Source organism: Urocampus carinirostris, chromosome 7 (genome assembly GCF_059441175.1).
Source record: "Urocampus carinirostris isolate Australia breed hairy pipefish chromosome 7, RoL_Ucar_1.0, whole genome shotgun sequence".
Classification (NCBI taxonomy): Eukaryota; Metazoa; Chordata; class Actinopteri; order Syngnathiformes; family Syngnathidae; genus Urocampus; species Urocampus carinirostris.
In genome coordinates, this window is record NC_142355.1 from 17,554,112 (window position 1) to 17,579,861 (window position 25,750).

Here is a 25,750-nt window from a genome sequence, read left to right on the forward strand (position 1 = left end):
TCATACTTATGTTTGCCCCAAACAGATTGTGTTTGGCTTGAGTTAAAAAAACAAACCAAAAAATATTTCAACTACTGAAAGGACTTGTCACCGGGTGTAAAAACCAGTGAGGGACAGAAATGAGTGGTTAATGGAAGAAACTAGGAAAAAAACTAGTGAAAACTTAAGAGCAAACCCCAATCATTCGGCAAACATGAGTGGTTGGCAGGAGTAGTAATAGTATATAAGTAATAGAAGTATAACTAGTAATAAAAAAGTCTAGTACAAGCTTGCAAGAGCAAACCAGAGGATGAAAAGTGTCACATGCCTTAATCCTGAGGGACTCAGCGGCATTCTCCTGCAAAACCCAGAATGTAAGTCGTGTTAAATCAGTGCTGTGTAGACAAGCTACGCCCGTAGAACTGTCATTCTGACATCCATAGTAAGAACATGTCAGCGAAACATGTCAACCTTCTGAAGATGAGGCTTAAGCCATGTCAATTAATGATTAATTAATTTACGATATGATGCCTATGATGAGGCATAATTTTTCCGTACCATTGTAATTATAAGAGACATTTTTTCAGAATATGAACTATTGTCCAACATCGGGTATCAGCAATAAGAACCGAACATATAATAAATAGAAAGGCCTGAGTTTGCGCCCTAACTCTTCATATTCAATCACATTGAATTCAAAGCAGCTTAAAATGTAGTGGTCTTACATCTTTTTATACAATTTTTACTTCAGATACAATGCTGATATTGCAGGCCGGATTCAATCCGGTATGAAATCAGCTGTAGTTTCCTGGTGGTTTTATATATATATATATATATATATATATATGCTTTTGTTTTTTGTTTTGTTCAAATTGGGCCCTAATAAGTTTATTCTGTTTTTAATATTGGAAACCTGCAAATGAAATTGCATTGGATGCTTGTTCATTATTTTGACTATTATCCCTCACTGTTGTTCGTTATTTCCACTATCATGCATCGTTTAAATCATTGTCACTATAGGCCAATAAAATTGCTGTTCCTTGATATTCCACACCCTTTATGGCGGATCTGCTTCTGTAACCTATAATTTAATAAGATTTAATAAAAGGAAAGGGCTCAGGGGACCACTTTCAGATTTGGAATTTGGCTTTGTGAGGGTTTCTTTGACAGTTCTCTCCTGTTCTTCTTGCAAGTTCAAAATTCATTGGAGTCTTTTCTCCTTATTTTGAGTGTCTATTAAACTATAAACTTATCAGGCACACAGAAGTTCTGTACAACCTCCCCAAATACATACTGAACAGGATATCATGATGAGAGTTTGAAATAGAGTGCTTGTACTTGTCCCAATATCTGAAATTTCAATCTGATTTTTCTTTTTTTGCGTTTTTTTTTTAAAAGAAAATTGTTTGGCCTCAACACCCAGGTTTTTTCACACAAAATTGAACGACTCTGGTTTGCTGCCAGGGTTTATTCATTTTTTTATATTTATATAATATTTGTCCTCTCACTCACGTTTGGTTAATATGAGTGTTTTTGTTTGCTAAACAAGGAGGGAGAGGCTGGGGGGGTCACCCCCAGGCACACCCCCAGACCACTCACCGCGATCCAACAGAATTATGTTGGAAACACAGAACACAACAAACTTAAATTAGAAAGGGAGTACAAATGCAGTTAAATAAATGAGAAGTTAAACAAATGTATGCAAACACTCAATTTCAGTATGTCAAAAATACAAAACGGTGGGCACCTTGAGTGCCCTTAAAAACACATTGAAACACACGATACAGCTGAACAGGTGCTGCAGGACACAACCCAGCCTACACCCTATTAGTGTTTTTTTGCGTGTGTAAAGAGTGTGTGTGTGTTACGCTATATTTAGAAGCCATTGCTCCTCACATCTTCCTCTCTGCAACCCACCCCATCTCATTTCCCCTACCAATACTTGTATCTGTGTTTTCACAATAAATCCCCCCTGCTTCCCTCCTCTGACCCACAAGAATGCACATGGCTGCAAACCCGCATATGCATTTGCTTGCATGGGCGTACCAGTGGGCCTCAGGGGAGCTGCTGTGGCAAGGGAGCGCTGCACCCAACACTGGAAACAACATGATGAAAGAGTCCCTCACGTCACGGAAGTAAGGTAGAAAATGGTCACACTGAGACCAAGGGTTCACAAACACACGCTAGATTTCGAAATTGAAGTTTACTGGCAAACAGGGTGATTGCAGTTTACGTTTGAGTTTTGGTAAACACATCGTCCATTCCATGGACAGAGATGACAAAAGGGTTAAATGCTGCAATACGGATGAAAAGCCATTGCATTGTTGCAAGCAGCCAATAATCGTTGACACACAATACACAGGCGCACACAGGAACTGTTTTCCTGTGGTATAGCCTTGGGAAATTAAAACTACATTATGGACCTCGAGAGAGAGGCAACAAGAGACGGATAGGAAAGCAGAAACAAGAGCAAGAGAGAGGGAGAGGAAACGATGGCCAGTGTCCTTCTTTGGGGCCTTCACAAAGAACTAGCATCAGGCGTTATTACATTTATCTCATCCTATTTGTCCCTCCTCTATCCATTCTCACCTCAATGTCCCCGTTTTTTCTGTATCTTCTGGTTTTAGACAACTTGGAAAGCTGTGTAAATTACGATATTCTAATGATATGAGGTTGACAACGACAGAAAAACTGCGGGTGTCAACAATATGGGCAGAACAAGGGTGTGAAGGATCCAAAGCATCCCATTGTCTACAAAAATTACTCTTGTTTGTTGTTTAGACTATTACTAATCGTTTGCATCATTGATGTTTTCTGCCAAACATTTTGCTGTTTTTGGACTTCTACATTATTTTGTACGGATCTGCTTCTGTAACCTAGGATATTCAATATAAAAAAGGGCTTAGTGGAAGACCTTTTGAACGGATAGATTCTTATCTGAGGCTATGGTATTTATCAAAGTTCAAAATATTTTGATATTTTCTCTCCTTATTTTAAGTTTCTTATTCATTAACTTATCAATTTCTGTTGTCATTTTTTAAGTCAGCTACTGTAAGTCAGTGAGGATAAAATACAAAAGATTTAATCCAGGGCAGACGAATTGACTTTTAAAAAAATGTATGAAAAGGGTATAAAAGTCTTGGGGTTTTGGCTTTTCATTTTCCAGTCACCAAAGTATGGAGACTACTCCAGCTGTAAGCGAGCAATAATACAGCAATAGGTCCTCGTCTCTTGCATACAGCTTGGGAAGCTGAAAAACCTTTTCCACGATGACTCATTGACTGCTTCCGCATGTGACCTAAAGGGTTCTCCAAGCGTAATATCAAGTGTGCACTAAAGTATGGTGGTTGTCTTGGACCCAAACATGACCAAATGACTTTGTTTTTTATGCCCTCATGTCCTCATTTTAGTACAATGAGCAAGTAAGGTGACAAGGAGTGAGAACTAAGGACATTCTGTCCCACTGACGTGGAAAAGGGCCAGATTGGGAAGGAGGCAGTGACGATGGCAGGGCACCTTTGGCCTCTGACTGGTCCACTGCGGAAGAAGAGGAAATGGCAATGGAACAAAGGAAAGCAGGAGAAGTAGGAGTTGGGAAAGAAAAGTCTGTCTTGATGCAATTCCCTTCCGAGTCACTCTCCTACCTCCCAATGCCTTCTCTCCCGTGGGTCTTTCCAAACTCAACACACATTTTCCAAGGAAAGCAAGGGAGAAACAGAAAGAGGGAGAGGGGGTGGAAGCTTGTAAATTTAATAGCAGGATGGGGAGGTACATTGTATTTCTCCAATCTGTCCTCACTCACTCCCTAGCAGTGTTGGGAGTAACGCGTTACCAATGAAGACGTTTCTGGAACCCAACTACTTTTTGCTGCAACGAATACCGTTAAGTTTTATTAATGAAATGTTTTAACTCAACTGTCATTATAAGGTGCCCCGTTACTTTTTAAAAGCAGATAATGAAATAAAATGTCTACTATTCTTCGACGGTTCATTCTTCGTACATGAAGATCTCCCAGCAACACAACACTGCATTCAATATGTAAGAAGGGTGGACATGTTTATATTTACAATTTTATTTAACAATAAAACATGTTTGGAGGAAACAATAAACATGTTGACCATTACCCAAAAAATAAGAATAAAATATTTGAGTGGTTTGAAGACAAAAGACAAAATGTATATGGAGTGTCTCGGCTGTATAAATTTGAAAGCTCCAAAGATTGCACAAGCCACAAAATATGAAAAGGTCTCGCCGCTTCCACAGGTTGGTGTACACATTTTCTTTCATTTATTTAATCAAGAGGCTATTTTTACACTGTTTTAGGGGATCACCTTTAATGTGGGTGTATACGGTAATTTGTAATTAGAAAAATAACTTTCAGAGCACTACTTTTGAGTGTCAGTAATTTGGGGGTTACACAATTACTATTTAAATGAAGTAACTAGTAACGCGCCCAACACTGCTCCCTAGGAGTCAACAAATCAAGGTATATCTTCTAAATATCCGGATGCATTCCTAACCGGTCTAGGAAAAAATCCAAAAGAAACGGCCAAGAATAAAACGAGAGACGAAAAGCAACTGTTAGAAATTATGTGGGATAGGGGGGCCATCCATACAATATGAAACCTAATAGTGGCTGAATAAGGCAAAAAGGGACCGTTTTTTTGGTGTGTTTTTTTTAAGGGGGAAAGACTGTGAGATGGCAAAGAGGTGTGTGTGTGTGTGTGTGTGTGTGTGTGTGTGTGTGTGTGTGTGTGTGTGTGTGTGTGTGTGTGTGTGTGTGTGTGCATGTGAGCGTTTCAAGGGACTTAAGCTTCCTGCAGGAACTGACACACACAGCAGTTCTTGTGAGCCACCCAGGACCTCAGTCAGCACCCCCTGAAACACAAACGTAGACATGGACCCGCATAGCTGGCCCTGGAGGACCGTTAGCTCAAGTCTGAGTGAAAAGGAAGGGAGGGCGTCAAGCGCCAGGATGGGAGGCTTTGGTACGTCACAGCCTCCCCCCGGGGGTCATACTTTCCTATACTTGCATCCCGGTAGAGCAGAACGGGAGACGGCACACGAAGAAGCGGGGAGAGCGATAACTCTGTATTTACCACGTTCAGCAGTATCTTATTTCCCTGCTGGGCTGCAGTCAGAGGAAGTGTTTTAACTGTTCTCTGATAGGCTGTAAAAAGTAGCCACAGCTGGCAAACACCTACGGTAGTCCGACTGTTTTTTCCGGCATTTAGGGAATTCGAGGATTTCATCTTTGCTAAGCACAAACGAAAGGAAAGAGAGGGGACGCTTGATTTGGATAGGGGGGACTTCCACTAATTTGTCATATTCATTATTACTGCAAGCTAAATATGAAAAACTGTAATATCTTAACATATGTGTGTCACTTTACATCACTAAAAAATACAGCGGGATGTTTAGAAACGGTTGGAACTACTTAGCCAGTTAGAACACAAGTTAAAAACTAAATCCAATTGTCCTAAAGAGACAATAAAAAGTGTCCCATCGCTCAGACTCCCTCCCAGGATATCACCATGCAACAGAGAGCTATGAAAGAGCACACAAATCTCCGCTGTCTTGCTCTCCACGTCTCCTTTGTCATATCTCTTTCCATTCAGTCTTTCACCAGAGACCAGCAAGTCTGCCGTCTCTTTCTACTACTTAATGTGCTTCTTTCAAATCTCGTTTCTCTGCTTAGCTTTTTTTATCCTTCTTAGTAGCTTCAACGGCACTTGCTTTCTAATCCTTGCTATGTTTGCTATCTCTCAGCTCCTCTCGCTCCCACAGTATCCCAGAGGACTTTATAAAGCATATGGGATGGAAATTACAAATGGATGCGTTTGTGGAACAGGTATCTAAATCAGTGGGTCTGCATTAGGGGTAAGATCGAGCCTAAAATTTCCAGCCCGACCCGACCAGGCCCACGGTTATAGAAGCCCGAACCAGCCCGTACCTAAACGATTAACTTGATTTAAAGGACTCAGCCCGAAGTAAACCAAAAGCTTTACTTCGGTGTCGTGCATACATCGGCGCCCAAGAGTGCGTTTCAGTGTTTAAGTGCGCACTACGGCTGAGGTTCTCAGCTTTGGGTTCAGGTTAAGGCCCCTCAAATCAAGTGTGCACTTCAGAGTGCAGCGCCAAAAAGAAGACTCTCAGTGCGCATTTCGTCAAAGTGGACCATAATGTAACTAAAAGAAATGGCACCAAAAAAAAAAAAAGAATCGTATTCTGCAGATTACAAGATACAAAAATTGAAATACGCAGCTGAAAAGGAGAAAGAAATGTTTGTAAAGCTTGTACGATTGGTGAGAAGCAGAAATGAAATCTGAGGGGGAAAGAGGAAGCGGCACACCTTCTAACGCGACACAAATAATGAATAATATATACTGAATAATATAACTTTGGCACCTAACTGTGTTGCCCACGTAAAAGTACTGTTACTTCAGAAAAATGTTACTCAGGTAGAGGTAAAAAGCAGTCTTTTAAATAATCACTTCAGAAAAAGGAGGAGCATGCTGTGAAGCAGGGGCCGGCCTGGCTAAATGATTGACATTTTTTGTTCTGGCCAGGTTGAGCCCCAAGATCTTACCTTTAGCCAGCATGCATTAAAGTGAACGTGTGCGTTCGTATGCACTGACCTTGCTGGATAGCCGAATCCTCCAAAGTGCTTCCCCGCTCTGAGGATTCTCCTTCTTCTAGCGCTGTGAAGGAAATAAGGAATTGGAATGAGTGTGTAGTGAGCATTGAGTAAAATACCTTCTTGTAAACTAAAGGGCACAGAAAATTCTGCTAGTGAGGCCAAAACCAAGACTCAAATCGCGAAACCGCAGGACTGTAACATATTAAAGAAAATGAGTGGCTTCTTTGCCTTCCCCAACAATCGTTTGTTTTTTTCTGCAGCAAAGCAGTTATGGGTTTGTGAACTTGTGTGTTAAAGGAGTTCCGTCCAATACAGAAATAGTGAAGTATCCTTACGCTGGGTGAAGCTAGAAAGACGCGCTAGTTGTTTCTTGAAGTATCGGGAGCTACTTACTGTCTATTTGAATGGGATCTAAAGTAGCATGCGTACAACGATGTTCAGGTTAAAGAAAAACCTATTTATTACATTTCATTTCGAGTCTGTTAAAATATGCCGATTACAAGAGACACACAGGAGCCAAAAAAAGAAATAAATAAAATAAAACAGTAAGTCAGTGTCAGCAATAATTTATCGGTCATAAATCTTTGCCCTTCCAGGTAGGATACCTGCTAGACAAGTCAAGCGTTCCTACCCTTTATATACCTCCAAATCAACCTGTGTCACCCCATGGATAACACAAATATGTCACATATATATTTTGGCTCCTAAAGTGTGATTCCCCCTATATTCTACGTGGACTTAGTGTTTGGACATTCTGTCTTCTGTCCTTGTGCTTACCTTTATAAAAAATAGATGAAATTATACTAAGACCCATTATTCTAAGACTTATTTGACACACTCAGAACTCGGAATGTGACAGCGACATCCTGGGTACAACAGGAAGGAGGGAAGTACAGCTGGCACACAAACAGGAAATGGCTGGAGTCACCACACAATGGAGATTCCTGTGCACCCATGATCCCCCAACACACAATTTTTCATTCCTCACCTCTGGTGTCCCTTTTCTCCCACCCATAGAAGGTTTTAATACATATAGCTCACGCTTTATCTTTGTAATCTCCCATTTGGCCTTACGGAAATCCCAACAAATAAATCAAAACAAGAAGTTATAAACCATTGAAGAGTTCCTTTTTAGCAAAAAATAAAAATAAAAAAACAGCGTTGTCCTTGGTCTACGTCAGATCGATCCTGACACACAAACAATGAACTGCCAGATATCCTGTGCTAAATTTTACCTGTTCTCCCAATGGTCTTTGAGTAAGACTGTGTAAATAATGTTTAGAAAAACCATGGAAAGTTATCTTTTTAATAGATTTTTTGTAAGGGTAGCCCCTAGAGATGCATGTCCTTATCAGTGTTGGAAAAAGCAGACGGAATCATCACTGTATCTGTTCCACACAAAAATGTCTGACTAAAAGACGTAACAAAAAAAAGTTCTGTTGCAAGATTTCAGTTTGTCTACATTTCACTTTTACTTGGAATTATTTTTGAAAAGTACGGATGAAACTAAAAGTACTAGAAGTTTATCAGCTAATAAAAACAACCAATTTTGATGAGACTTTGGGGAATACAGTGTGTTTCATTATCCAAGCACACATATCTTTATTTAGATCTTCACATTCTCCTTTGAGACACACACCGTTAGTGTGAACCTTGTACACACCAGGGGGTCGTGTCTGTGTGCATATGCGCACTAGTGCGAAAAGCCAATCTACACAGAAATCCTACAGATGAATGAAAATCCATGCCTTGAGACTTTATGCCATATATTTGAAAAACTAATGTTCTTGGCATAACATATTTCTAATTATGAACATAATAGATCAGAATAATATAGAGTCCATGTCGATGCTGCTACCGTAATCCCATTCTTGATGAAAAGGTTTTTAATGTTGTGTGTTCAAACTCTTTTTTGGGGTGATCAAAATGATAAAGTTCCTGTTACTTTACAATAAGTTGATCTAGATATTTGACATAACTACAGAAAGAGCATTTTTTTCCAAGCCACACACATTATAAGTAAGCAAAGGTTTTCACAGAGACTTTTAACATATACAATATTGGGGGAGGTCTCTTTTACTTTAAATTAATCCATCAAGCCTGCAAGCCGTTGTATTCTTCATTTGAAACACCTTTCCAGACCTTTACTGTATTGTGGCAAAAACATTCCTTTTTAATTCTTGTTGTTTTCTTTCGTGAGGATTATATCCTTATTTGCCTGCACGCATGCTCTATTAGATTGAGGTCAAGTGATTGATCTGGCTACACTCAGACTTTACATTTTCCCAAATGATGGAGCAAGAATATGTTTTAATGTAAACTGATATTAAATTTTGTTGTACATAACTTCAAAATATTCTACTTGCAGACGCCATCTTCTGGCTGAAATCATCATTGCAGCCTCTATCAATCTCCTTTTTTTGCGCCTTCAGGTATGTGAAGTTCTCAGAAGCAAATAAACTTCCTTTTTCGGGTTTGGGTTGGCACTATTTTTAAGACAGTCCAATTGTTACTTACAGCATTTTCATCCTAGAATAAAAGGAATCTGCAAGTATGCGCGTGAAATCACTCTCCAACCCCCATTCCCCCACTTCCTTTCCTCTGTGGCTGAAACACCACACACACAAGTTTAGTAGACTAAGATGAAATCAGATAGACGCGGTAGAAAAAATATATATAAAGGCTATTTGAACTCGGCTGGGGATTGTTAACACATACTCATTGGGGAAAATATTTGAATGCCAACTTTGAGGACAACTTAAACTACGCACCCCACGTTTAAAATATTTTGTAAAATTTAAAATTCAATAAGTTTATTTCAACTTAAGTTTTATATAAAGACAAGTGAGGCCATTCTAGAGACAGGTTTTCAAGCTCAAGGCATAACATTTCTCATTCTTTACGTATGAGCTTGTGCTACTGTCAGATTACATTGGTGGCCTTTCCACTCTTCTTAATCTCGGTCAAAGCTTTAAAACTCTGAATCAACCAACAACAAAAAGTACCCATACCTGTGTAAAATTGCATTGCACTAGATTGTAATGTGTGTGTGTGTGTGTGTGTGTGTGTGTGTGTGTGTGTGTCAAATGATGAAATGGACACAGCAGTTGGCTGAGGTTGACAGGTATGTGATAGTTGTGTTCTTTGTTTACTACCGTTTCCTCATTCTATTTTTTATTTACTTCTTTATTTCTTTATTTCTAGTAAAGTTTCTACAATTTTCTATGTGTCCTGACCGCATCTTGCCATGAGTTTTGTACCATTAGTTCAAATCTGATAAATATCCTCCAATATACCCTCTATATCCCTCATCTTTGTGTCTTGCTCCACGAACAGTTACATACTCAACAAGAAATGCTTTTGTCTCTTTCCTTCCAAAACAACACATTTGTGTACTTCCTTACACACACACACTGTATCAGGGCCACTTATTCCCAAGGCAGCCTGAGGCTTTGGTGTTCCCAGATCTACTTGATGAGTGGGTCACAGCAGCCAATAACGCAGCGGCCAGGAGGCCCGAAGGGGCGGAGTGTAGGTCAGTGCAGCCAATGATAAGCTGTTTTTTCCCCACGAGAAGAAGGTGATTGACAATCGGCGCTGGACAGAAGTCAAGAGGGTAATTGTCAACCGACTCCCTCGCTCTTTGCGTCTCTCCACCTTTTTTTCTGACTGTCCCTCCTTTTCATCCCAGACAGTTTCCTCTCTCCCCTTGCCTGTGCACTCGGCCACCACCCCTCTCTAGCCTATTTCCAGCTCCACACATCCCATCATCAACCTGCCATGGTGCAACATCTCCACGAGGACGCTCTCATTGGCTCCTCTTCCCTTCCCCCTGGAACGACTTTATGACACTATTGGCAGAGAATCGATGCCAATCGTTATCCCCAGCTCGCCACCCCGGGGAGCCTCTCCAACTTCAACCGCCTGTGTCAAACACACACACTCACAAATATGTGCAAGGCCCGCCAGTCGGCAGACAGGGCCAGAAGCTGATTAACCAAATACTTTTATCAGTACTAAAACCGCTCTCTGTGTCTGCCCACAGTTGGAACAAAATAGCCTTAAAATACAAAAGCACACATTCACATCCACAACGTCGGACAAGTTTGCGGTTTGGGACTGTTTATGTTTGTGTGGTTTTGTATGTGAACATGTGCATGCAAAGGGACAGTGGGTGCAGAGGGCTTAGACGGATGGAAGCGGAGCAACATCACCACAAAGCCTGACGGACAAGCTTCGTTGCACAGTCCTTTTCACTACTCTCGTCTGTTTGCCTCTTTTGTATGCTGTTACACTTTTAAGTGACAAATTCTTCCTTCTTTTGCCTTTTGTGAGTTGCTCTGTGGGATGCTTACTGTATAGGAGGTCATTGTGGTTGGATATCATGCTGTGCTTCACAGCAGATTTGCTATACGACCTATCCAACATTGACGAACGTATTTTTAAGATACACAATTAATGCCTAACCCTTGTGTTTGGGTAAACATCCCAGGAGCCACATTTTTTGTGAAAAAAAATGTTTAAATCTCCTGCTTTGTTTACTGTCGACTTACAAATGTGATGAAAACTACCATACTTTTCCTACTGTAAGGCACAACGGATTATAGGGTGCACCTCCCAAAAACAGTATTTTGTCAAACTTTCATCATATGTAAGGCGCACGAGACTATGCATGGAATTAATAATCTTTGCTATTCATTTCTAACTGCTGCACATTTTATAGACTTACTTTATATATTAGTGCAATGATTGATCAGTCATTTAGTGTCGCTTACCAAGATCGCAAAACATAGCCTACAACGGGATTCAATCCCTGGCTGTGGTGAGAGCGTAAAATTCTAACACCAGTGATAAAAATGTCACACTACAAATATTAGCTCATTATCAGTGTATGTTTACTCACCGGATAGTGAGAGATGTTAGATAATTGAGAAAACAGAAAATCATCCTGAAAGATATAAATAAAAAGGAGAAAAAGCATGACGAGGGAAACAACTCGGTGTATCAACAACTTGGTGTATCTGATGAGGAATTGACTTTGAAGGACATTAAACAAGTACATTGTAAATTTATCTCAGTATTAGTTTAGTTTACGTTGTCAATAAGTTATTTTAATCATGGCCACTGTATTCAACGTTTGTCACTGACAATGCTTTGTTTGAGCTGAGAAAAAGTGAAAGAAATCATTCAAAAATAAGAAGTGCACATTATACAAGGTTGCACGGTATACACCAATAAATACAATATTTTTTTATTCCACAGACATAAGCATTACTGACAAAGATGCCTTTGAAAAGAGTAAGCATCTCAAACACACACACAATCACACTACAAGCTCAGAGTTGATGTTCAGGGCTAAACAACACAGCGTGATATTAAAGAGCCTCTCTGATCTGACATTTGTTTTTTGCTGTCAGAGATGTTGCACATTCAGTCAATAGTAGAAGAAAAAGCGACAAGAAGGAGCAATGTGCTCTCGCGCACTCGTCTGTGCTATAACCCTCAGTATCCCACTTGGAAGAGACCTTGTATATGTGTGTGTGTGTGAGTAAAGATGGGGTGGAAGGGAAAAGGCATGTTAAAAAAGGAGTGGCCAGAAGGAGGAGAGGGAAACATTCCTCTGGTGTACATCTGCTCTGGGGAGGTACTCAAGAAATAATTGGAGAAATAACGGCGCACATCCCCCAGCAGTTTTTACTCGGCTGGGTAACAACCCGGCACCAAGTTCAACATCGGTAAGACTCAGTACAAACAGGGGCAGCGGGCTGGCGTGGATGAGCAAAAGTGGATCACATGCAAAGACAAAAAAGGAGAATTAAGATGGGGGAGGAAGGGCTTAATAATTGCCTTCTCAAGTAATACAGGCTGGGGAGCACTTCATGACTGAAGACACCAATTTCACACTAAGGCATTATGTAGCTTGATACAAACTTGATTAGGGGGAGATCGACAGGAAGAGACAGCCTCGCGGAAATAGAGACGGAAAGGCAAATAAATAGATTTGTGTCATTTCACAGGGACAAACCGGTAGATGAGCTCTCTCCTCGGGATCAAAAAGGAAAATATACACAATGTGTATTCTATAAGCATTTTGGGTACTACTGACTGATATATCAGTTCACTGATCCTTAACCACATAGGCCGTTAGGGCACCAATGAAGATGCAATTCAGGACAGCCTTCGCCACAGTTGATGGTCCCTGGCCTGTTCTTGGGTCATGGCAAAGTTGGCACCTGTCCATTCTTTAATATTGTCAGCCCAGTTATTTTCCAGTATTTATCTCCTCCTGCCCTCTTGGACTATGCCCTGGAGAATTATCTTGGTCAGTCCTGATGATCATGTACGTGAAAATACCACTGGTTTCCGTCGGAGCAAGGTTGACAAGAGTTCTTCGTAGGGTCCGATGTGCCCTCTTCTGGTGTTTTGTTTGTCACATGGGCTAAGTAGCTGATACCAAGAGGTTTCCTGTAGCATCTCATTCCCATGACCTGATTGATTTCACTGCTATGTTGTTGTCCCTCCAGGTGGGTTTCAGTCTGGCAAGTGTGGTTTTGGTTTGACCCATACTGGCCATGATTTCTGGTTCTGACCCCTCTACTTTCTTGACAGCTCCCAGATTTTTAAATTTGGTGACATGTTCTAGGTCTCTGTGGTTGATGTTGATTTTGTGGTGATACTTTGGGGATTGCAGTTATTTTCTGTGCTGATTTCCATCCCATACTGGATGGATGCTTTGTCCGGCGATTGATCAAATGTTTGAGTTCCTGTTCGTTTCCTGCCAGCAATATCATCAGCAAAACAGAGGTTAGTGATGTTGTGTCCCCCAGTGCTGACTGTAACTTAATGTTGCTCCAAAGCTTCAGACATGCTCCTCTCCAGGAAGATGTTGAATAAAGTTAGAGAGCCTTGTTTCACACCGATTGTGGTTCGAAACCAATCTCCAATGGTACCATTGATAGCTACCGCGCTGTTGGGATTGGCATACAGTTTTTCAATGGTCTGAACTAGTTTCTGGAGCAATTTTACTTCCGCATGGTGGCCCATTTAGAGGCTTGCCATACTCTGTCAAAGGCCTTCTTGAAATCTAAAAAAACGTGACAGATGTTACTCCCTCGTGTTGTTGGAACTTCTCAATTAGAATGCGCAGATTAAAAATCTGTTCAGTGGTGGTCCTTCACTCCCTGAAACCTGCCTGCTCTTCTGCCGGGATGTTTGCAGACTGTGGTTTCAGTCTGTTCAGTAGGACCTTTAGCATATCTTTACTTGTATGGCTGATGGGACTGATGGTTATGTAGTTGGAGTATTGTTGAAGGCTTCTTTTCTTTGGTAGCATAATTACTAGCAATTTTGTCCGTGCAGATGGCCACTGTCCTGTTTGCCAGATCTTTCTGCAAATCTTTGTCAAAATGTTGACTGATATGGGTGGTATAAATACAGAATGATGAGTGATGTGTAACTTCACATACATGACATGAGGGTCAGTATGTGTTGCTTTCACCTTAATTTATTCAAGGTTAATAGTCAGCTGCTGTAAAACAAACACTGCAAATGAATTGATTGATAAAGTAATGCACAAATATATAAAACAGTTATATTTTACTATAGAGGAATATATAGAAAAAAAGACCTAAAACTGCCCCTTTCAACAAAATTACACTTACAAGTATAAAATCAATATAATAAGTAGATACAGCATTTAGACTTAAATGAGACTGCAAATGTACGACACATTTGATTGTGGTCACAACATTTGCATATACTTTCCTGAATAGTCACTACAATTTTTCTTTCCGTACAAGCTTTGCTATTGTAGGCATTTGGAAACTCATGTATAAAATTTAAAATTTTGAATTATTAATAAGCTTTTGAGATCAGTTAATGGAGAATAGCAATCGAGCTAAAAGTTGTATATTTGGCAAGCACGATTTTGTTGCTGTTCTTTCATGCAACTTGCAAAAAAATGTATTACTGGAAGAATTAAATGTTATTTGAAAAGTAATTATCAAGCAATATATTTCTTAATTGTTTATAAGGAACCAACTCTTATATTTAGTGACTTTGATTTTGTTTCATCTGACACGGATAAAAAAAGAGTCATTTGGAATTAGTGCAAAAAATAAAATTGTTTCATTTAATTTTTCTTTCCATACAACCTTTGCTATTGTAGGAAATTGGAAACTCAAGTATACAATTTAAAATTTTGAATTATTAATACGCTTTCGAGATCAGTTAATAGAGAACAGCAATCGAGCTAAAAGTTGTATATTTGGCAAGCACGATTTTGTTGCTGTTCTTTTATGCAACTTGTAAAAAAATGCATTACCGGAAGAATTAAATGTTATCTGAAAAGTAATTATCAAGCAATGTCTTTCTTAATTGTTTATAAGGTACCAACTCTTATATTTAGTGACTTTGATTTTCTTTCATCTGACACGGATAAAAAAAAAAAAAGATTAAATTGGAATTAGTTCAAAAAATACAATTGTTTCATTAAACGATGATGTTGCGCTGAACTGAAAACATTAAAATGTCTTATTTTTTCTCCCACTGATTCGATTATATTTTACCCTCCTCTTTCATCAGTTGTCACTGTTGCTTTCACACTCTTTGTTTGTTGTCGCCTCCACTCGCTCAATTGTATTGCTCACAGCGGGGTCCACTTGCCTTTTGACTGGAAGGTGAATGGGAAGGACTTAGAAAAACCAACTAAAGTGTACTGCACCAAAAGGAGTCAATGGCAGCTCTATTGAGAAGGGCCCTACAAAAGGTTGGTCAAAGTGTCAAATAAAAAAGAAACATGACAGAGTGAAGTTGTCCTGTTTATTTCCACATTTTGCGGACAATAAACACCAATCTGTGTCACACGGCTCTTCCTGAGTCGGTGGAAAATTCAAAAGGGGTAACAGATCATCTTTGGTGAGACAAACAGTGAACTCAAATGTGAAATTGAATTGCAGAATTCAGGAAATACAGAAAACAAAATATAACATAAACTTATAATGAGCTGCTGCGGACAATGACAATTTATATAATTATAGTTAATCAAACTTTGGCACGCAAAACCAAAATGATTCGATGAACTGCATTGGCAGTTTCCACAGGCCGGTGTTTTTCAGAGTTTCCGGGGGTGAAGGTGTTAAGGTCCAATGGGTTAGCACAAGATAAATAAGGTCGGCTAAGCTGAAACAATAGCAGAGTCTTGGCACATGATTTCTGGTCACCCCCCTGGCCCCAAAACACGTATACACAAACACCTACAACCACACTCAGTCAGCCACTGATAAGGAGGCAACGATTGCATCCAAATACCGTATTCATCAGTGTATAACACACCTTTTATAACTTAAAAAATAACTCAGTTTGGCTGTGTAGAACGGTTTACTACCAATCGAGAAATATCACAAATTAACAGATGCAACGGGAATTGAACCCAGGTCGCGGCAGTAAGAGCACATAATTCTAACCACTAGTCTACCAGCAATATGGATGGTATACAAAAAGACATTAGATTTTCTGTTTACCAAGAGTCTGTGGTCTGTGCAGCCCTTTGAGACTCCTTGTGATTAAGGGTGTCACAAATAAACATGACTTGACATAATTTACGTTAAAACTGGTTTAAAATCAATTATTCTTGTCCTAATGTTTTGCGCTGGATGTTTTTAATCAGTAAAACTTTTTAACATATGTGTTGCGATTTTTTTTCCTAAATTGATTAAAACCATAATGCCCAGCCTTAAGTATAAATTTATTTGTTTTTTTTGTTACAAAAAGCAACCCTAAAGACTCTATACCTTATACATTGTGACTGTGTCAGGTAGTCCACATGTACCCTGGAAAGGCTGCATAACCAAAGACAGTAAATGGAATGCCACAATTCGTTATTTCATTATTTATACCTGCAGTGCCCCAGAAGTGGCCTGTCAAAAATGAATTGAAAAAAAAAACAAAATAAAATCAGGCCTGTTCCACTTGGAGCCTTCAAGTGAGCTCTAATTGGGCCCTAATTGAGTACAGATCAACATGAGTCCTATTATATTCAATGCAAAGTGCTGCTGAGTTCCACCAATCACCAATTATATTAGCTTTTTTTGTTCCATTAAAAAAGAAAAAAAATCAAATCTGTTCCCCGCTGAGTAATCAAAGTAAACAGAATCTCAAACAATGCTTTCGGAAGGCATTTTATAGTTTAACGAGCTTTTGTGCATAGCCAATACAACCTTTTGCAAAGGAGCAGCTTAAAGTTACAAGAACAATGTCAGCACTAGTGTTGAAAGTTGCTCAAACAAAATGTTTATTGTAGTAAAATTTAGACCGCACAACCGAAGTCAATACAGGCTTAAAATAGAGGTTGCACTTGTGCACTGAACACTATAAAAAGAAAAAACAGTGTATACGGTATCATAAAGCTTTCCATCAGAGCACAACTGAGAAATGTGTTTTTCCAGAAATTGCAGTGATTGTGATTTAAAATGACAATATATTCCATGATAGCAGTTTAAATGTATTAACTGTTTATCTGGGCAGCACGGTGGACAACTGGTTAGCACTTCTGCCTCACAGTTAAGAGGTCCTGGGTTTGATTCCAGCTCCCAGCCTACCTGTGAGGAGCTTGAATGTTTTCGATTAGCCTGTGTTCTGTTTCCGCACATATTCCAGAAAGATGCAGGTTAATTGGTGACTCTGAATTGTCCCCAGGTATGTATGTATGTACATATGTGTGTGTGTATGGTTGTGTGTATATGAGTGCCCTGGGATTGACTGGCAATCAGTCCAGGGTGTCCACATTCCTAGTGAGAAAAAGGCAGTTTGGAAAATGAATGAATGAATAATTGTTGATACTGTCATCCTCAAATTGTTGGTTTCATACTAATTTTCAAGTGCAGGGACACTGACTTTTATAAGAGAAGCAAGTGTCTTTGTGCTCAACTAAAATATGCCATTAAAGATACAATAATGGTTAAGCCAGATGTGTGCATAGAAGTGAAAAGATTGGAATAGAAAGAGAAGGATTTTATACATTTGACTATAAAGGATTTTATACGATTGAATACAAATTACATTTAATGCAAAAGATATTCACTGACTGGGCTGTAGTACAAGGTCAGGCAGGCTGGTGGAAGATGTTGTTTACAGGAACGGCAGGAACGGGACGTACTGCTGATAAGATAATCACAACACCCAGACGGTGTTGACGCAGAAAGGCCCTGATGACGCAGAAAGGCTCAGATATCGGGACGCTCGTCTATGAGATAGTGAAGCTCAGGGAGCTTCCTTGGGACGCCCATGGGAGGAGCCGGCACACCATTATGCGGGGAGAAAATGGCCAATGGTAGAAAGCTAAAGGACTTCAGAAAAAGGCTTCCCACAGACGCCAACGTCGCTTTTTCGGCCGTCTTCGATGGAGTTCACTTAGTTCTTTTGTTAGGGAAATTAAATCTGCCCCCGTATGAAAATGTCGGCTTTCCTGTTCATTTTTTCCTCAAGAAACGAGCGTGCATTAATTGTTGGGTGAATGTAGGTTGTGTTTGGTTAATGGAGTCAGATAACTAATTTGAACAATTTGGTAAACTGTACATTTTGATAATTTAATTCCCAGCAAAAGTAAAAAATTGGGAGCCGATACACATTGTTAGAAACAGTTTGAACAGGCATTAAGATTGTAAAAGAGTGACAAAACAAGCTGTAGGTTGGCAACTGATTGTCATGTCGACCGAAGCCCCGATCTGGATCGCCTTTTAATGAGATTTCATAACTAGACAATTAATCTTTATGTATTTTGGCAGCCTAGCACCACTTAATTTTATGTCTTTAACGTGTAATTGACAATAACTTTAACTCATGGCAATGAATAATTACTATGACTCTTGTTACAGCCAAATCGGCTTTGCACCATAAATTCCTCTCCATTTTATAGGCAGTGTCGGGAGTTACAAATTCGTGGAACGCAATTACTTTTCCCGGTAACAAGTACTGTTACACGTTTAATCACATTTTTTAAATCAACTGTCAAAACAACATGTTGCGTTACTCTGCTACTTTTTAAAAGCAGACCATGAATAGCAATGTCTCATGTTGTTTAGCAATTCCTTCTTCCGCCATGAAGTATCATACTACGAATAATTGGCCAGCAATACAATGCTAAATACAACATCTGCTTAAGGCCCGGTCACTCAGCCTTTCACAGGCGTATCGAGGCTGAATCACGGCCAGAAATTTCTGCCCGTGAAGCAGACGCGGTGGAAAATGTGCAAAATTGGCTAAACCCGCTGTTTTACCCGTGGTATGCCCGCAAAACAGACGCCGGCGACTGTTCCGCGTCCTCAAGCGGGTAACCGCGGCTGCATCGCGTTTGACCGTGCTTACATATATAGCATTAGCGTACACACGGTAATGCACGTGATAACACCGCGATACAGGCGCAGAACAAACGTGCTATAACCGTGCTCCACCCGCAATTACCCGCTAAAATTTCGCGTCCTACCCGCGTGTACCCGCGGGGCCGTAGCACGTCCTAGCACGTTCGTACCGCGTCTTTACCTCGTGTGTACTACGTGTGCTGCCCGCGGTTACCCGTGGTCTAAAGTTTTGAGCAGCGCAAAACTTTTTCGCGCGGCCGACCGCGTGTGAATTTCTTACCGCGTGTAAAGCACGGCTGTATCTCGTCTGTATTGCGATCTCAAAGCGTCCAACAGCGTCTGCTTCTCGGGCAGAAATTTCTGGCCGTGATTCAGCCTCGATACGCCCGTGAAAGGCTGTGCGACCAGGCCTTTAAAGTGGGCATGCTTATAACGACCTAAAAAATAGAACCTAATCCAGTTACGGTGGCGCCATCTCAAGCAGAGTACCAGGACACACAATTTTCCCCTACTGATATTCTTTTTAACCCCATTTACAACTACAAAATAAAATACTGAAATGAGGTCAGTTTCAATTAAGGCTGCGCATCGATAACCGGTTCTAATTTCGGTGGTAAAACTCCATTTCGGTTCCGCCCGGGCTGCAGTGCTAAGAAGCCAACGAACGCAACCCAATGCAGGGTCAGGTGACGTCGTTGCACGTGCTATTTGTTGTCGCTGCTCGACCAATCATATAAGCTGCAGGTATGTCACCGGCTCGCAGTAAACGGTCAAAGGTGTGGCTTTGTTTCACTCCACAAGACGATGTAGGAATATGCCATACTTGCAAAAAAGCCATCTGAGCGAAAGGGGGGGAAACACTATCAACATGCTCAAACACCTGGCTGGACAATATGGCATTAAACTCAAAAGAATGCAGCGTGTTTGAGGTGATTCGAAGACAGGAGGACAGTGTAGCAACAGCAGGTTAACAACCTATCTAGCCTGCTAACGGTTAGCTAGCTACATTAGCTTTTAGTTTTTAGTCGTGACATGAATAGAAGAGAAGAATATAATTTACTTTTATTGAGATTCTTTGTAACCATGCACACAGAACGAAATGTCGATACACCTGACCCGTACAGTTAAACTGTAGCGAGCCGATGCAGCCGCAGCCAAACAGGGCGCCGCCATTTTAGACCCAACTGTTGTGTTGGGAGTCATTAGGTGACCAAACCCCCCAATTCCAACCCTTAATGCCGAGCGCCAAGCAGGGAGGCAATGATTACCAATGTTGTAAGTCTTAGGTGTGACTCGGCCGAGGCTTGAACCAGCGACCTCCCAGTCTCGGAGCGGGCGCCCTACCATCTAGGCTACCGAGCTGGTTAAAGAAAGAATTTAGACTTCCCAAAGTGCTTTACAGTGTGCTTCACATTTCCCAATAACGGCCGTGCAGCCATCTAAGGCACTAACCTGCTTATTGGGGGTATTAGGGGTTCAGTGTCTTACCCAAGGACACTTCGACATGTAACACGGAGGAGCCGGGAATCGAACCTGCGATCTCTTGATCCCAAGACGAGCTCTCTACCTCCTGAGCCACTGCCGCCCAACATGAGGTTTTTATACATGTAATTTAGATGACCCGATAGGCAGTCAGAATCAGGCTGGAGGTAGCCAGTGTGCAGCTGCAGGTACAGCAGAGGCCCCTCGTCCAAGAGTCCAGCTCCTCTTTGAATTATTTTTGTATTAATAAAACCTTTTGTACTATATATGTAGTCACGTAATACCTATTTCTACGCAGTGAAAATCGATAAGAGAATCGATAAGGAATTGGATCGATAAGCAGGAATCGCTAAAACCTTATCAATACAGAGCCCTAGTTTCAATGTGCATATTTGGTAGTGTGCAAGCAGTAGCAAATGGAAGGCAGCGTGTCGGGAGTGGAGCGTTGCTTATACTGAAACAACAAACCAACAGAAAATCGATGGACCAAACATGAGCGCAGAATTTATGGTAAAAATATGAATGAATTTTGGTCTTTTTATTGGATGAATTATTTTTGCAATACAATATGACTTAAGAAAATTTAAAAAAATGTCTTAAACAATACCAAAAAATAGAGAAAGAAATATTTAAGTAGTTTGAAGGCAAAGAGAAAAAGGTTTATACAGAATGTCTCGGCTTAGTGTTTGTTTGCAAGCTGTAACAGTTGCACAAGCCAAGAAATATGAAGGCTTGACTGCTATGACAGGTTAGATGAACACATTTTATTGTATTCATTAAATTATGAGGCTATTTTGAAAGAGATAGTGTGTAATATTTAGTGCCTCCTAGTAGTACAAATCACTTTTGTTAAAAAAAAAAGTAGAAAATAAATTATTTGAAAACCAAGCAAAAACACATGAACTTTATTACTGATGTTAATTTGTACAAAAATCATAGGTCAGGAGATTTGTATTTATTTTCCATAGTGGAAACCCTAACTAGAAATCGCCACAATGTTTGCCAGGCATCTTGCTGCTTTGCTGTGCTCTTGGCACTGGTTTGCAATATCATTAGACAATACAGTTCCATCTAGTGATTAAATATTACACACTGGGTCCTTTAAGGAATTTTAGGGCATCAGCTTCAATGTGAGTATGTACGGTAATTTATAACTAGAAGGTTACTTTAAGAGTTACGTGCTACTCTTGGGGATCATTAATCAGGCCAGTAACACAATTACTTCTTAAATGAAGTAACTAGTAACTGTAACCGAATTACTTTTTGTCATTGAGACGCCCAACACCATAAAGTGGACAGTAAAGACATAGACATTAGTTGCAAGTGATACTGGTCCGTTTTCACTCATGTTTGTGTCTGAGTAGAGAAACATTTGATGGTCCAGGGAAATTTCTTGATGATTCAATTAAAAATATGTTTACATGATACCCACTGAGCCGACAGTGCTGAGGAAAATTAGTTAGATTTTAAAGGGACAGTGTAGAATATTTAGTTTCTCTTAGTAGTACGAAAACAAATCTGTAAAAAAACAACAAAATTGATTTAAATACATTCACTTATTAAAAAATATAGGTTGAGAAATATGTATTTCTTTTACACAGTCACAGGTATCTGGCTGGAAAAGCCATCAGGTTTTGACTGCTAGGCTATGCTACGCTAAGCTTGTTTGTTGTTTCTTGGACTTGAAATGAATGAAATGATCTGCATTTATATAGCGCTTTTCAAGTCAATGACTTCCCAAAGCGCTTTACATTGTGCTTCACATTTCCCAATAGCGGCCGTGATCTGTGCAGCCATGTAAGGCGCTAACCTGCTTATTGGGGGTATTGGGGGTATTGGGGTTTTAGTGTCTTACCCAAGGACACTTCGGCATGTAACACGGACAAGCCGGGATTCGAACTGGGATCCCTTAATCCTAAAACGATCGCTCTACCTCCTGAGCTACTGCCGTGTGTTTCTTTTGTAATCGGCATTTAACAGAAGTCAAGTACAATAAATATGTTTGTTTTAGTTAACTAGCAGACCGTTCCCGGTGTTATTACTTCAGATAGCTTTAAATCAACAATAAATAGCTCCAGTCACTTCTGGTAACAATTAGCATGTTAGCCTGGCTCCACCCAGCGTACACATATCTCAGTAGATCTGTACAGGGGCAGAACTCTTTCAACATCGCACATTAGGCCTTTAAACAGTAGGAAGATGCTAAAAGGAGGAGATTGTGTGGAATTGATGCCATTAGCCCAGAGGAGCAACTCCAGCATGCACGCTCGCTCACTCGCTCTTACTCTCCCGGTCAATCGGCTCGCTCGGCCTGGCAGACTATAAACAACAATCTAAACAAACCCAACAGACGCTCAAGAGTAAGTGCTCCCTGTTTCACCCCCCTCTACCGTCTCTTGCCGCCCGCCATCTCCCTGTCATATGTGCTCAACTCCAGTTTAATGTCCTGCAAATGAAGCGGATTTATTAATGTGTAATTAAGTAATAATCATCACTACATAATGCATGAGAGACTCGAGGGGCTAAATGCTGAGAGCGTGAGGAGAGAGAGAGAGAGAGAGAGAGAGAGAGAGTGATAGGATAGAGAGGTTTGCCCAACAGACAGAAGAGGAGCTTTTCACTGCCGCGTCTCGCTAAAGACACACATTAAAAAGGGATTATCCACTGAAATAATATTTTGATAAGATGGAAGCAGCGCTCGCTCTGTCGCTCTCTCGCTTTCTCGCTACCTCCTCCTCGGCCTACCTCTTCTCTTATCCCAACATATATTTCGGGGACTTCAACCACTTGTCCAAGTTCAATTAACAGCCTGCAATTAGCCAAGTGCCCTGGTGTTAATGTGGTCTTCATCTGTGTAAAACCAAACCACAGGTGAAATACAGAAGTGTGTTATTACCAGAGATGATAAACATTAGTCCTGAGTGGGATATTTATTTCATTGACACAATTATACACTAAAGTTTAAAAGTGGAAACAATAGGATTCATTTATTTTTTAGGTCAACAATGCATTTAAATAATTCTAAATAGCAATCTAATGGGCCAAATCTGAAAACATAATTTAGAAATGTCCTTAGTTGACTAGGACAAAGCTTAGTCAATGTTTTTGTTAAGTAGCAACTCTGTTTAAATGAGCGACAGTAAGCCGTGTGGCGTCTACACCACAGTTTTACTTCAAATGCTCGAAAAATCTTACAAAAACAAAGATTTCATGTCTGATTATCTGCAACACATTTTCTGCACTACTACGCACATCAGATAAAAAGGCACATCCCCAAAACAAAGCCTTTTGTCATATAATTTTCCATACATAAAGCGCACTGGGTTATAAAGCACACTGGACTGTAAGGCTCGTGGTTTTAAAACTACAGTAAGAGCTACCGTATGTATTTGTGTATTACAGATGCACATCATGTACACTCACTTATATTAGTGTAATGATTGAACAATTGTCTTTTGAGGTTCGTAAGGTGCATCGATTTAAAAGGCGTATTTACAGATTTCTGGCCAATCTGGGTTTTTAGGTGCGCTTTTTTGTCTGGAAAATACAGTACTTAAAGTCAGATGCAAGAAAATTGGGGTTATAAAAATAAACAGCGCTAAACTTGATATTGCAAGAGTGCGGCAAGGCCCGAGAGATAACTATTTCTTCACTTGAATACGTGATTTCATGGTCTAGCCCAACACCACATCCACGAGTCAGTGGGAAACTAAGGCAACAGACAGATGAAGTGGGACTTGTGTTTCCCTCACATTGATTTTGGCTTGCCGGCATCTCTGCAAAGGCATACCTCTGACGAGTCAGAGTTGGGTGAGCAGGTGAGAGACGAGAGAACATGAAAACACCGGTAATCCCCTGAGGATGCCCACCTCGCTCGGCCTTCGGTGCTCCCTCCCACCAACTCACTTACCTGCTCTGAGTAAATTTTGCCCACCATCAAATACCTCTCCCCCTTTATCCTTCACCCTCTATGCTCCCCACTACTTCTCCTTGTATACCCCTCCCAATCCCAATGTCAGGTCTTGTCAACTTGTCAGTAGGGCAAGGTGTGAAGGAGAGATAGTGAAAAGCACGTACACAGAATGCATGACTACACATCGGCTTATGCAAGCTAGACGAAGAGGAGACCTGTGTCACCTGCTGGTGGTGGTCCTTGGCCTCAACTTTGCTTCGCTCCGCTTCACCTGGCTGCCTGACTGAAGCTAAGCCGGTTATCCCGCCTGCTAAGATCAGACTGCTCTAATGGCACATCTTTGTAGGCCATGAGGGCAAAACAAAACAAAAACAACAACAGAATGCATATCTCCAAACCAGACAAACACACTTTGAGGGCAGCAACATAAGCAGACAAATACTTTGTATGCAGACATGCATCAACAACACAACAGATAGCTGCAACATGCGTGTTGTAAAGAAGTAAACTCAAGTCGAGTTTATTTGTGACACCCTTAATCACAAGGAGTCTCAAAGGGCTGCACAGACCACAGATTATTTCAAACTACAGATTATTATTACACCATCCCCTGATCTAAAACCTGAGAGGACCAACAGGTTCAAAAACACAATTTTAGGTATTGAACACAGATATCCTTTTAAAGATACATGCAGTAAAATTGAAGGATACTAAGACAACTTGAGTTATGTTCTTATTTCTATGATATACGACGGGCACCACTCTACTTATGAACGAAATGCGTTCCGGACGAACAATCCAAAATTGAATTTGTCCGTAAATTGCTTCAGAGGTATATTTTGTATGGAATGCATGTTTAAGGTTTATATAAGTATGTCTAAGGTTTATATAAGTATGTTTAAGGCTCATATAAGTAACCTGTATTGTTTTGTACTGAAAAATAAACATTTAATGAAATAATATGCTCTATAAAGATAAATTAACTGAAGTGTAACGTACTTTTTGAAGATGGGCTTCAAGAGTTAGGCAACTTGCTCTTCCGTGGTAAAAAGTAGCCGGAAAAAAAGCGATCAAACCATTTTCTCAACCGCATCAAGCTTCAATATTCCACTTTCATTTCAAATGAAACGGCTCGCCTCTTCTTTACACTTTACACCAACCATATTGAATGGTTGCATGAGATATTAAACAATGAAAATGTCAAAGTTCTTAGCGCGCTGGAGATACAGTCCAGTATGTTCACACACGAACTGGGACTGTAACAGGAAGAGGAAGCGGTAGATGCTGAGTGATCTCACACAACGCCAGTACAGGCGGAAAGAAGCACTACAGTATTGTCCTGTACTCCAAAAAGGTGCAAAATATAAAATCTAACTTACA

At 40.3% G+C, this 25,750-nt stretch overlaps 1 protein-coding gene across 2 annotated transcripts in view; it reads right to left on the minus strand.

The window, feature by feature from the left end:
- Nucleotides 1-25,750, minus strand: part of znf423 (zinc finger protein 423) — a 202,600-nt gene that overhangs the window by 171,703 nt on the left and 5,147 nt on the right. For both annotated transcript variants that reach the window (XM_088339933.1, XM_088339932.1), the window contains exon 2: nt 6,618-6,680. In XM_088339933.1, coding sequence (XP_088196059.1) covers nt 6,618-6,680 — 63 coding nt within the window. The remainder of the gene's footprint in view (nt 1-6,617; nt 6,681-25,750) is intronic.